The sequence below is a fragment of the Perissodus microlepis genome, chromosome 1, assembly GCF_051167445.1.
Source record: "Perissodus microlepis isolate ML-2025 ecotype Zambia chromosome 1, ASM5116744v1, whole genome shotgun sequence".
NCBI lineage: Eukaryota > Metazoa > Chordata > Actinopteri > Cichliformes > Cichlidae > Perissodus > Perissodus microlepis.
This window is the reverse complement of record NC_140461.1, coordinates 28,918,100-28,932,798: the sequence shown is the minus strand read 5'-3', so window position 1 is coordinate 28,932,798 and position 14,699 is coordinate 28,918,100. Positions and strand designations below refer to the sequence as shown.

General features: G+C 40.1%; 1 protein-coding gene across 2 annotated transcripts; it reads left to right on the top strand.

Moving 5' to 3' along the window:
* Positions 1–3,204: 3,204 nt before the first annotated feature.
* Positions 3,205–14,400, top strand: paqr5b (progestin and adipoQ receptor family member Vb). 2 transcript variants are annotated; one of them, XM_084938576.1, is made up of 8 exons: positions 3,205–3,282; positions 3,597–3,724; positions 6,624–6,829; positions 7,144–7,270; positions 8,376–8,420; positions 9,268–9,364; positions 10,373–10,517; positions 11,315–14,400. In XM_084938576.1, exons 1-8 carry the CDS (start codon positions 3,229–3,231, stop codon positions 11,587–11,589), a joined length of 1,077 nt encoding a protein of 358 aa, XP_084794702.1. In that variant the 5' UTR covers positions 3,205–3,228; the 3' UTR covers positions 11,590–14,400. The 2 variants fall into 2 exon arrangements, with proteins under 2 accessions (XP_084794702.1, XP_084794764.1); XM_084938638.1 differs by lacking the exon at positions 8,376–8,420.
* Positions 14,401–14,699: the final 299 nt, after the last annotated feature.

The window sequence follows — 14,699 nt, the reverse complement described above, 5'->3', positions numbered from 1 at the left end:
AAACCATTGCAGCAGCACCACCAGCCGGTGACATTGTTTACAAAAAAGTTCTGACACGAACATCTAAACATTTTAGACCAGCAGTGTTTTCCAAATCTGTTATTGTCCAGCTTTGTTGAGCCTGTGTGAACGGTAGTCTCAGTTTCTTGTTCTTACAGGAGTGGCACTCAGCGTGGTCTTCTGCTGCTGTAGCCCATCTGCTTCAAGCCTACACTTTTTGTCTATTCAGAGATGCTCTTCTGCATACCTTTGTTTTACCAAGTGATGATTTTGGTTACTGCTGCCTTCATCAACCAGGCATTTTCACCCAGAGAACTGCTGCTCACTGGATATTTTCTATTTTTCGGACTTTCTGTTAGAGACGGTTATGTGGGAAATCTTCCAGGAAAGCATATCAACAGCTTGATGCATGCTCAATCATCCAGGTAAGTAAATCTCCAAAGGTTGATTCTGTTCATCTGGATGTAGCGTTTTCAGTGAGAAAAACATTTTGTCTGAATGACTGAAACTAACTAACTAACTAGTTTCAGTCATTATGCAAATGCACTGTTCATAAGATTGGGGAAACCTGCAGTCAGATGAGACTGAAGAAGTCACTTGGATGAGTGATGAAACGTTTCTCCCACTGAAAACGATGAACAGAATCAGCCTTTGGAGCAGCATATCAACAGTTTCCAAAATACTCAGACCAGCATGTCTGCCACCAACAACCGTGCCTTGTTTAAAATCATTTATATCACCGTTCTTCCACATTTCGATGCTCACTTTGAACTTCAGCAGATCCTCTTGACTGTGTCTACCTGTGTAAATACACCAAGTTGCCGCCATGTGATTGGCTACTTAAACATTTGAGTTAACAAGCAGTGGAATGGGTATAGCTAACAACGTGGCAACGTAGTGTTCTTCTGTGATCTCATGAAGAAGTTATTTCATGATGTTTCAGTACTTTAAATGTTTAAAAACACCTGTCCCAACACTAAACAGGGCCTTAATCATGTTCATTTAGCATGAATTCAGTTTAAATTACAGTATGATGGTGGGGGTTTCAGCTTTTGTTGTGATTCGCCTCACTGGCTTGTTGCTAGTTAAATGTCAACCTTATTCTCGTTCACACAAACACTGAAAGAAAACCCCACATCACACCTTCACGTCAGTTAAAGTATAATCATAGCAACACTTCTAAATGAAGTCTTTGTGCTCTCCAGGGCAGAGCGTACACAGCTACAATTTCCTGCGCCTCCTTGTTCACTTCTTCACAGTAACCGTGTGCTAAATGAGACAATCAGACTTGCTGCAACATGATTTTGCGCAGATGACTTATAGATGGAGGTAATCAAATTAAATACACTTCATTTAATTCGATTTGTGACTCACTGAAGAAGAAAAAATACTGTAAAACTGTACAGTACCAGTACTTTGTAGTTACTGTAAGTACAAAAACCAAAACAACACTGTAGAAGATTTTGTTTGTCTGTGCAGATTCAACCACAACATTGCCACAAGAAATTTTCCATTAGCCTGTACCGTTCAGGATTAAGCTAGCGCGTGAAATGTGTTCTCCTGTGGGCCAACCACACCCGTCAGTAAAGCTGGATGAGTGTGAGCAGAAACTTCTGGAAATTTGTTTTCTCATTGTGTTTTTTACTCCCTTGTATTGAATAACTCAAGTCAAGTTTATGAGTATAATTATATTAAAACAAAAAAATGAGGTGTAATTATAAAATTCAGACATCATGTTTCGTCCATTTCTCTCTTCACTCCGCAGGGAGACCATGAATTTGCTCTCACTGGGGTGTGCTTTGGGGTGTCCTACGAATAACCTTGTTTTTCTCTCCTCTACCAAAGTCATAACCCTCTGCACTTGACTTTGTTTATACTGTTGGCCCTAAAACTCTTAAATACTTACATATTAACTCACACTTTAACTGTAACTGACCTCGAGCCAAGCCAAACTCCCGGTGAGACGAGCAGCTCCTGTTGGTGGATTTTCTTTGTTTTAAACTCGAGATGTTGCTCTGGCAGCTCTGCTCCTCTGAGGGAACGCGGAATGAAATCCCAAGGTGCTCCATTGCAGTGCACGCGTTAGTTCATGGCACTGAGCTGTTGTGATTGCAGCTCACAACCCAACAAGGAAAGGTGGATCACTGAGGGTGCAATAGTGATGGTTTGGAGACCAGTACAAGATCGAGTGGTTTAAGGGACTTTGTGTATATTTAAAACAAAACAGGTCCAGAATAGTTTGAAGGAATGTGAAAACAGAAGCTTGATATCAAGGATTAGAGGAATAAAACCAGATGGATGATTAACTTGGTGTCTGTTCTTAAGCCAGCATGACATTTTTTATAACAGCTCGATGATTATTGTAGTTTTACTCAGATCAAAAACTCTTTCGTGATTTAAAATTATTTCACCAAATTGAAAATAGAAAAAGAAAAAAGAACCAAATTGATTTTCTCTCTCGTGTGCAACACAAAGGATCTAACAAGCCACATAAAAAGGCTTATCCTACTTTCCCCTTCCTAATTCTGCAGGAGCAGTGAGACATGTTTGCTTTCATTGCTTCAGAGTTTGAACAAGATAACAGGCCCGGGGAGGTCCGACTGGGCTCGGCCGTCTCTACCGGGCGTGACGGCTGATGTTGGTTTGGGGGTGGGGAGGTGGAGGGTAGATGGTGACATGTCAGTTTAATAGGGAGGCGAGCAGGAAAGTGCGTGAAAGGAACTCTGTTGACTTTTCTGCCAGGCCGATTTACACCCTACATTCATGATGTCAGCCTTATCTGGCCTGCCTGAAACTCTGAACTTCTGTCTAAAAATATTGTCCTCTGTTGCAGACCATTAAAACCTGCCTTACTGGGCAGACTGTCTTTGCCACAGGAGTGTTACGCAATTACAAAATAACAATAGCTTTGTTTCATAACGCCAATGTCGCTGTGACAGGAGTAATTTTGGTCCAGTCTTGTCAAACTTTTTTTTTGTGGGTGTGTGTATGTGTCTGTTTATGTGAGCATACACCTGTGTGTGCATACCCTCTGCCTCCAGAGAGACAGCAGGAGTAGGAGTGGCACAGGTACACTGGAAATTCTCGTTGGGTTTGAAGAGGGAGGACACGATAGGGGAGGAACCTTGAAATCAGCATGACAATGCAAAGCTTATAAAAGACGGAGGCACACCCGGCTTATAGCTTCAGTTAAGCTCGCCTCTCAGACAGCAGCACCTTGCCGTAGTCATGCTCAGCCTCATCAAATTGCCACGAGTCTTCACCATGAATCAAGTGCCCAAAGTAAGTTTACCTTCACTCAATCTTTACAATTTTTCGCTTTTTAGACTGGATAAGTGCTAGAAATTTGAAAAAAGAAAAAAAATATCCATCAAATCAAATCATTTCAAAGACAAAAGTCAAAAATGCAAGATGTTGAAAAAGAAACAAACCGCTTTTATATTTGAGAAGGGCGAGATTTGTACACTGACCAGAAACTTAATCTTCTAGAAATTTCCTAGTCATGCATTCTTTGTTAAACTCTCAGAAGAGGTGAAAACAAAATTGGTCTTCTCACATTTGGGCAGAGCACTAACTGCAAGTGTTTCTTCATTGAGGTTTTCCATGAGGACGGCATTATTACTGGGTACCGGCACCCCCGGAGCTCAGCCACCGACTGCATCCTGAGCCTCTTCCAGATGACCAATGAAACGCTCAATATCTGGACCCATTTTCTGCCCACCTGGTACAGCTGACAATTTTTTTCTCTTGTTTTTCTTTCACTGCAAAGTTGTTTTCACCCCCCCCTGCTGTGCGCTTGGAAAGATTGACAACATGCGACACACCTGACAGAATTTAAATTCAGCTGGCAGGTGGCCTGGTTTGTACACGAGGTGACAGCTGAGCGATCAAGTACAGTCTTGATCATAGTTAGTGAAGTCTTTCTACTATATTCTCCGTTTACTAAATAAAAATATTAATACAGAAGCAAAGCAGAGCATAAAAGCAGCGCTCCCGGCTGTGCTGACCCGGCTGTGAATAAAGGGGCAGCAGAGAAGCAGCTTTTTAAAGCAGAGAAGAGTGTACGTGATTTTACACTCCCTGCTGACCAGCCTGGTCGGATTCATGAAAGAAGGAATCTTGCACATCTTGTAAAGTTCGTAGGACTGTGAGTTTTCTAGAATTTTCTTTGAATATTTGCTTACGTTATACCTTTGTGGCATTTTCTGCAGTCGGACCTAACTCTTATCACCTCTATCAGTACGACTGTACTGATAGAGGTGACTGACTACTGCTGCAGTGCCAGTCTGCTTGGAATTCATGTTATGTGCACATCTTGATGGAGTTCAACAGATGGCAGAGGATCAGTGGCACGTTACAGTACTAATACTAAAAAAAAAAAAGTTTAAAAGTAGCGTGGCCAGTTTTCACAGAATGGAGATCAAAAGACTCAAGGGACCTGCAGCTTCAGCAGCATCTGTTTGCACCGACTTACGTAACACGAGGACTGAATATACACAGATGTTTGTTGTGATTTTAGCAACGATGCGGGTCCCCCATCACCGTGCCTCCCTGTCACTGTCATTTTGCGTATGACGATGCTCAATCTTAATATGAGCCTGTTTGTGTTTACACAATTCTTTATCAGCACTGTCCTGTTGACCAAAATTTGTGACTATTTGGGACGAAGGAGGATTACAAAGCTTTCCAGACAACAAACAAAAAAGTTTTCAAATTTGTAAAGTTGATCAGTAACTCATTAAATCTTGTTAGCTCATCATCATTCATCCTGGCATTTACAGAAAAGCTTTCATTTTTCTATTTGAGCATAGTTATCATGGAGACTTAATGTCCTTTTTTATACTCAAGACTCAAGTGTAGATGTGGTTTCAGCATGAGCGACACTGATTAGGCAGTGCGTTACGTGAGGGAATTACTAAAATCTGAAAACTGCGATAAGAAATCCAGTCTGACGACTGCGCGCAGTAATTAAGCCTGTCCAGTTTAAAGCCTGTCAGTTAGCTCAACGTTAAACCCAACGTAAGAGTTTGCATGACTAACAAACAGAAGCAAAGGTGGACAAAGAAAAATACAGAGGACTCTTTTCTAAAGTAGTTTTGGCTCCTCGGCCTCCTCCTAAACTTGCGATTCCTCTCTGTCTGTTTGACAAACATGACGATAGAATCTCTCCATGACTTGTGGCAGCTCTGTAGCTAACGTCTCGATGCTGTTCTTGTTGTGTAAGGATTTAAAGGTACTTCAGAGTCTTCTTTTCCCATTAGTCGCTCTGCACTTCCTTCCTTCCTTTGATTGCATGGGTGGTGTGGGTGGTTGTGAGTGTCTTTGTGTTCAGATAAGCAAAGGACACATGGGTGTTGGTGTCCAGGGGCTCTATGTAGACCTAGGTAGTAATGAGCAGATCTGTGCTGAAGACTTTTGCATAAACTGCCACAATTAGTTAACTGCTCGGTGATGGGAAAAGCACAAGTAATGTTGATTTGTTAGTGAGGCGCTCTGAGAAGTCGAGGCAGTGACTGCAATACACAAGGCAATACAATATCCTCATGATAGGATAAAAGTGTTTGTAAAGTCAAGTCAGCTGCAGAGGTAACTGCCAAATACATCATTTTCTGAGTAATAAAGTACTTTTTCTACACTGATAGGTGCTACATACAACTTTCTGCTATTATATGTAGGTTTTCTGGCCTCCTTAATGTTGCTGTGTCGCTTCAAAGCACGGAGCCAGTTGGATGTTCCGGCTCCAGTTAATACTTCTGGACACTTAAACATTTATTAGCTTTCTTGCCTTGAGGAAAAGTTTGACTCTCAGGTCTGTGTATAAAATATGGAGCTAGACAGCATACCGCAGTGTACTGACTTGGAGGGGAAACAGCTGGGATGTCACCTCGTAGTCCTTGAGACTTTGCTTTGTGGTTCTTTAATCCTTCAGCAAACAGAAATGTGAAAAATGACATGCAGTGGTTGTACAGAAAGCCGTGTGAAACATGGGAGCCAACGTGTGTTTACTGTGCTCACAGCTGACATATAGAGTATATTATTTCCTATTTATACGTGACCACAAATGGTATGACCACAGGGAATTCAGCACAGAGCAGCTTACTAACAAAACAGAGCAATGATAGAAGTTGGGTTTAGTCATCGATGTGCGTCTTTCAGCTTTGACTGCCAGATTCTTTTTTAACCTTATAACTATCAGTTAGTTGCAGTGCTCTTTAGTTAATAATTAACCTTTTCCATGGCTGACGAATGAAAGGAAAACCCCACCTAAAGTGTCACCTAAATGGACTCAGAGCTCTGTTTGCCACGGCTGGAAAATCTGCCATGTTTGTTCAGCAGCATTGATTTGGTGACTATAAAAGCCATAGCATTCGATTTATATCATACCCATCAAACTATTCATTAGACCTTCCCGTATGAAAGCATGTGCATCGTGTTTCTCCGTTTCTTCTTCCTGCAGTCTGTCTGTGCACACAGCCGTTTTTGTTCTGAGTACACCATCAAATAATCACACTCCAAAACTAAATGAATTAAAACTACTAAATACTCCTTATAACTAGACGTATCTGTTATACGCATGTGCTACATCCATTCTGATTTCATCAACCCAGTCTTTCTCCCGGCAGGTACTTCCTATGGAAACTAGTAACGGTGGTGCTGATGCAGAAAGCGTGGCAGGACTCCTTCACCTGGCCCATGGTGATCTTCCTGTTCACCTGCTGCATTTATCCACTGGCGTCGAGCTGCGCTCACACCTTCAGCACCATGTCAGTGCGGGCACGCCACATCTGCTTCTTTTTTGACTATGGCTCTATCAGTTTCTACAGCCTGGGTAAGTGAAAAACAAAAGCTGTTCGAGGAAGATACACGATGGGTGAATTTGTACTTCTACTCGAAAGGGGCAGGGACGTCCACTGCGCAGTAGTGGGTCCATATTAGAACGTGACACAGCCATTGTTGTAATATCATTGTGTGCACTTGTGTGCATAATCTAAACATGTTCAGTGAAACCAATGTGGATTACCTTTTCTAAAGTTCTGATTCAGGCGCAGTCTAAACTTATGGTAGTTTTCTAGGTCAGATTTTAATGGAATTATGGAGTGCTGGAAGACTAGATTGTCATGCTTATGGTGTGCTCGGCTGCAGGCTCAGCAATCGTCTATTCAGCTTACATTTTCCCTGACAAGTGGGCGAACAGCTCCTTCCACCAGTCCTACATCACCATCACTGTGTTCAACACCGTCATCTGCACCATCCTAGCATGCTACTCCAGGTAAGCTGAAAAAATGACTTTTACATCCCTACTGCTGATGCTGTTTCTATCCTAGATTTATGCTTTTATTATGCAAGAAGAGGTGTCTGTACTATGCAATTTAACATGCGAGCCTTCTTAACAGCAGATGGCTTCACTTTGTGCTTTTAACAAAATTTTCCAACTGAAAAAAACATTACGTCCCCAGCTCAAAATCAATTTTTAACTGATTCAAGCCAATCTAAAATCTAAAAGCTCATCTTATGCAAGATGAATAAAATATAAGTGCCTCACTGTGTATGAAAATAAAGGGGGGAAAAACAGGATAGAACCTCTCCATTGCATAAGAGTGCAGGTACAATAAAACTAACAACAGTAAAGGTTTTTTTTGTAGGTGCATGGTGCAGAACTGAGCACAAACATGCTGTAGGTCCTTTTTAGCCTGTGTGACTGTGTGTTTGATCTAAAAGTTTTTGCCCATTTAAAGCTCCAGCTGTGGGTGAAACTTTGAAATGGAAAGCTTTAGAGGAGTCCTCTGAGAAATTCAGTTAAGATCTAACATTTGCATCTTCTCAGAACAACATACTAAATGCTTTTTCCTTTTCCCATGCTATACGTAACGCTGTACAGGCGAACATGCATGTTATCGTGTCGTCATTAGCACAGTAACACTTTCTAGGAAGCATACAGTTACGCAGTCAGTGTTTCAACTCCAGCTGAACTAATAAGAAGGAAAATATGTTTATAGCAGTTGGGTGAACCTGGTCCAAGACAACATTGTAATGTGACAGCTAACAAATATTTGTCGTCTTTGTATCTCGAGGTTGTACTTGAGTACATGAGTCACGTAAATCTTGTCAAACAGCCTGAGCACCGTGTCTCGTACAGCACAATGGTGGGCGTGGCTTACATCAAAATCCAGATCATTCTCAGCGACTGCAAATCAGAACTCTTGGAAAATGTAAAGTTTGCTGGAATTTTGATCATAAGAGGCAAAACATAGTATTCACTTTTCCACGTCGTGCATTTACAGCAATAATCATATTTATTACCTTTATGTACTGGAAAATGTTGGCTTGGTCTAGCTAATGATTGTTCTTTCACTTATCTTTCCCCCACCGCTAAGGCTTGGCTTACCATTTCTACAGTATAATCACGACATCATAAAGAGGTAAACAAAACGTATTTGCTAACAACCTGCTCCTCCGTCTCGTTTATCATCCTCTGAACTGTATTTTTCGTTACACTGTCATTATTTAAATGCAAGGTGCCTACGTAAAACATGTGAGTCATCTATTTAAAGTATTGACAAGTCTTCGGACACACCACAGAAGGTGAATGGAATTTCGAAGGTGCAATTGAGCAACTTGCTTCTTAACACAGCTGTTGTTATGTATCTGTAAATGGCGTGGTAAATGGCCTGTATTTGTATAGCGCTTTTCTAGTCCCTAAGGACCCCAAAGCGCTTTACACAACCTGTCATCCACACATTCACACACTGGTGATGGCAAGCTACATTATAGCCACAGACACCCTGGGGCGCACTGACAGAGGTGTAACTGTAACTATACGGACCAGCCCTGAACGGTGACTGACTCTAAGCACAGTTTCAATTGGAGCAGGTTGGAGGAGCTGACACACAGGGCAGCTAAACGTGTTCTGTAACAGCCTGACTCACTGACTCAAAGTCAATCCTGGCTTCACGCAACAATAGGAGGGAGCGGGCACTGCATTAACGTGCTGCTCAGAAAACATTTCATGGTCCACATGCTTCGTAAATTTAAATATATTTGCGTGTATTTATATTTTGAGTTGTTTAAAGAAAGATTTGTTTTATTATCATTTCTGGCTCATTCAAGCTGTTTTCAGCTGTAATTCCATTTTAATTTATGTTCTGTTTAAAAAATGTAGCAGGTTAATAATCAGTTCTTACATAATGTTTTCATTATCGATGATGATTCTGTTTCTGTAGAGCTTCCTCCACTGAAAATGCCTTTCTTTCTTTTTTTTCCCTCCAGATTCCCTGAGTACCAGAGTCCAAAGTTTAGCAAATTTCTTAGAGTCGTAGCCTTTGCCTGCCCTTACCTGTTTGACAACATTCCTCTGTTCTACCGGGTAAGGCACTTTAAACATCCACTTGCCTCACAAGACACACCTGAAACACTATAAAGCAAAATATGCGGTTAGTTCTAGAGAGGTAACCATACAGTAGGTAACAGACTGAAAGCACGTGTATGTTTGTAATTTTCTGTGTGAGTATCATCTTCAAACTTCTTTGCTACACCAAAAAACACAGCATTTTTTAAGGGTTTTTGACCCTGGTGCTCAATGTTCCACTTCCATTTGCATAACTTAGCCATCAACGCTACCTCAGATTTAACTTTAAAGCTGTTGCGGCTTTAAATAAACAAAAATAACAATTCTTTCCCTTACAGAAGTTATGCAGAAGTTAATTTTATCATCACACTGCCTTTGAAAGTTTAGCCAGCAAACACTGATGCGAAACAACAGAAAAACGTTGGCAAATAGCATCAGTAGATGGCTACACAGAAGCTATATAGTACGGGGCTAATATTCCAATACATATTAAATATATTGCTGCATCCTTGGTATGATAATCTAAAATTATGTATGTTACATGATAAAATCCACAGCTACTACAGAAAAGGGCATAATAAACAGATAAAAATCACTAACCCCTGAAGAAAATATTTTATTATATCATAAAACAATAAACGCCTTTTATTGAAGGCGGTAACCTTCTATAAAATGACGCAACCCCTTCGATGTATATCAAGAGGAGCCGAGTATTTTCCTTTGAAAGACTACAAAGCAGAAGCCACTTGCTCATGTTTGGAACCCACCTGAATACTTTACAACCAATTAGCTCCCTGTTTAGATAAATGCGTTTAACATTTATGATAAAAACAATACCATAAATATCATAAATATGAACAATACTCTTGTTTTTTTCTTAATCTGCGTTTATGACATGAAAGCAGCTCCACTGGCAGATGCAGAGAGTTTGACCCTCATTAAGAAATTTTGGGGTGTTAAAGTAAAAAACAGTCATCGGCTATTTAACCATTGAAGTTAAAAGCGATTGTGCTGTCGTGTTCGCAGGTGTTCCTGTGTAAAGGGGAGGGCTGTACAGATTACGCTACCAACATCCTCCACTACTACCACATCACCCTGGCTTTTCTCACTGCTTTTCTGTTTGCCACCCATTTACCCGAGCGCCTGGCACCCGGAAGCTTCGACTTCATAGGTAAACCAGATCTGACGAGCACTCTTTATAATTATTAGCATGTTTAGCTTTTTCGGCCTGTTTACTGATAGAGTGTTATCGATCCTCTTAGCTGTACATAGTGTTTCACAAAATAAACCACTGTACACAACCTGCTCAGCACTAAAAGGAAGACAGACAAAGGAGACATTTACAAGCTACTGAAAGCAGAGATCTAGCCATGAAAGAACTTTAACTACTGTCTCTTTGTTGGCAAAGATTACGTTAAAAATGCTCTCTGCATCGCTGTATTGTGCTGCATTTTTTTTCTTTTCCTTCAGCATGAAATTTTTTTAGCTTTTTTGAATGTTCAATGTACTATTTATTATAAGTCATTTGTTTTGGCCATTTTTTTGCAATAACTCTGTGACTTTCACGTCTTTATGGTTTTTGTACTTCAAATAAAGTGAATTTTAATGCTAATTTCTGATCCTAAGGTGAGGTTAATAAGCATTCACCAACACTAAGGGGTAATTAATCAGTGACAAAAAGATCATAAAGATCTCCAACGGAAAAACATCCATCAATTATAAACCAAACCAGCATTGAACAAATGTTTGACTAGTTTGACTTAATCATTTTCCAGCACTGCACTTTATTAAGTGGATATTAAAAAGTATTCTCTCTGCTGTGCTACAACAGTAATGCATAATCACCTCTGTTTTTTCACATATCCTGTGTTAATGTTGTGCTTCCAATGTGAATCATTTGCTCAGTGCTGAACGTTTGCAGTCTACCTCTTTCCTCTAACAAACACATATCAACTGCTCCCTCTGCAGGTCACAGCCATCAGCTTTTCCATGTGTGCGCCATCCTCGGCACCCACTTTCAGATGCAGGCCATGGAGCAGGACATGACGATACGCCGTTCCTGGCTCGTGGAAAACTCAATCCCCATCACATTTGCCAACTCAGTGGGTCCAGCGCTGCTTTGTGTGGTGTTGAATTTGGTTATCATCTTCCTCTACAGCCTACCTCTCCTTTTGGGCCCAGTCTGCAAAGACAAGAAGTACAGTAGAGGACCAAAGAAAGACAAACTCTGCCCCCACAGCTGAACCTCCAGCTTCATTGGTCATGGTTTAAAGGGCTTTAACTCGTCCAAATCATACACTTTATATGGTCCCAAGACTAAAGAAATTGCATTATGGGTAATATAAATGGTATAACATAGTAAAGGGTGCACCAGATGAGGAACTGACATGATGTTTAAATGAATCACGGTTGCATTTGGCCGTTAATTATCAATGAGATGCCTGCTGTTGTGCGGATAGGCTGAAAATATAGGTGCAAGGTACAAAAACATAGCATGAAAATTAACAACGTGTTTGTTAAGTTTCATAATATGTAACGACTTTTAAATGTTTCTGAGGAAACCTGTTTCTACATGAAGCTACAAATGTAGCAGGTTAGCTACATTACGAGGCAGCGCATTGTGTGTTTATCTTTTCGCTTCTCCGATTTCCACACTTGTGGTGTATGAAAAGACTGCAGGGAACAAAAACTATGTAAAATACTGTTTTTTTGCCCTTTCAATTCCAGGTTTTGATGCTGAACTGACAATGTGCCTTTTCATGTTTCTCATGACTGCCGTTAAGTTAAATGTGACATCAGTCAAATAATGCACATCAAACAAATGAAGCAGTTTTGTTCAGGGAGATCAGATGTTTGTTTTTTTTTAGTTTAAACTTCAGCTTAATAGACTGACAGTGTGGTCACTGAGCACAGAGCTGATGTCCTCTGAGTCATTTATTTCCCTCAGAATGTCTGATGTTTCTGGTGTTACATTTTCATTACAAAACAGAGTATTTAAGAACAAAGTTATTTATTATGAGTTTTTCATATAAACTGTAAACTACGATTGTCTGTGTCCCTTTTATTTTAATTAGGAGCATCCTGTTGCATAATGCTGGCACATTAGTGTTTATCCTACAAGTATTTACATCCTATAACAGGGTGACCAGATCCCAACAAACTAAATGTGGGACAAACAGTTTGTTTGTCTGAGAGAAATATACGAGTATGAGTATGAGTATGAGTGTGAGACATGTGAGGCCTGGAGTGTCCAACCTAAAAGAATAAACAGATGTAAGCTATGCAGGTCAAATGTGAGGGCCAAATATAGTATTCGAATACATAGTATTCATACGGGCAGAGTCATGTGAGCAAAAGCAGGACAGCAACCTGCTTGCATCTACAAAAAAATGGTCTGCTAACACTGATTGCAACTTGTGGTGACTAAATGGTTACCCAGAGGTTGTGGATGTTTTACAGTCACAACCACTTTTGATCCCAAGGTAATTGCACAGGTCGTCTGATAAGAGGCAACTTTTCAGAGCCTGAGTTGGACTGGCTGGAATCACTCTCAGAGAGATTTTCAAAGGGTTGCCAACCACTGCTGTCTAATTTCTAAATGCAGACATGCCAATATGTCGCCAAGACTGCTGGCAATCATGGAAAATGACTCCCACCTTCTCTATAACACACTGGACAATCTGAAGAGCAGTTTCAGCAACAGATTCCTTCAACCTTGCTGTCTGAGGGAACAACGCAGGAGTTCGTTCCTTCCTGCTGCTATCACTCTCTTTAGTTCATCCACTTGGGTCAGACCCACACATACTGAACCAGACTAAGCATTGCTCACTGCACTCTGTCACTTTGTACTCCACAATGTATACTTGCACACCTGTACACTAATATCTTTAATATCACAGAAATATGAGTTAATAGTGTCCTTTTATATTCATGTATATAGTTATTTTTATATTTATATCTCTATAAAGAGAAAATTTATTTTATGTGATTTGTTGTATGCATGCTGCTGTGACAATTCACAGTAGCATTCTTTTCTGGGATTAATAAAGTTTCTCTGATTCTGATCAGTCTGCACAACTCGAGGGGACTCGACTCAACTGCCTGTCAGTTGGTTGTTTTCTGGTTATATACCGATAGAACAGGACTGTTATTGAGCATATGGAAAAGATATATATAAATCTTATAAAGTTTGTATCTGTCTTGTGTGAAACTTGTATCAAAAGCATACAAGAGTGAAAACAGATATAAGATCCCAACTTGTATGTTTTGGATACTTAGTAAAATAATATATGAAAGTGGCCACTTTCATGAGTAAATCATATAAGCCTTATATGATTCACTATATGAAGTAGGCCACATCTGATGCAAGTCTTTTATAAGTTTTTTCTATTTCTTTTCCATATGTGAGAGCTAAATGTGGATTTCTGTCTTTGTGCCCAATAACAGATAGGTGATTTCCAAGGACCCATTCAAACAGACTTATAGTAGACTGACTCCCTCTTATGGCAACATTTGGCAGGTTTCAGTGATAATCTCATTTTGTAACTTTATACAATGTATAAAATGATTTATCCATTAACTTTCTTATTGAATAAATGTATACTGGCAATGTTTAACTGGGAATGTTTGCAATAACACTGTATCATGGAGTGTATCGTGGTAATTCCCACCTGTACTATTTGGTCACTCCATATCATCCTCTCCTGTGTGAAACTGAAAAGAATGATAGCTTAGGAAAAACACTGGAAACTGACTTTCACTAACTTCACACACTTATAAGCACTTTTCCAGTCTTGTTGCATTTCACATGTGGTAACTTCCATGATATTCATATTTATTTTGGTCAGAAAATGACATGTTATCCTGCACATGACCCATGAAGACAGCCTTTCTGCTTTCTTCACAGCCGTTAAAGGCCAAATTTTAGAACAGTGTCTGCCATGTACTGCTAATTTTTGTATACTAGAGCCAATCAAAATAAGAGATTTTGACTCAGAGAGTGGAATCAGGGGACCAAAATGCTGTCCCACAAAATTGTAACATCTGGTCACCCTTATAATGCCAGTACCAGAAAGGAGTTTGCATTGTGTCAACATTTTTCCATAATAAAGAGACCCAGTGAGGCCTACTACAATATATTCCAATATAAATGCAACCTTTATCTACCGTTTGTGTAATTCTTTAACCATATAAACAGATTGCACTAAAAAAAAGGGGGGGGGGGGGGGGGGGGCATTGGGTATAAAATGTAACAGAATACAGGAGATCAGGCAGGTGTCTGACGCTTAGACAACTCACTGAAGTGTTGGAAAAAATAAACTGTCGAACTAATGAATAGCAAATTAATTAGAAA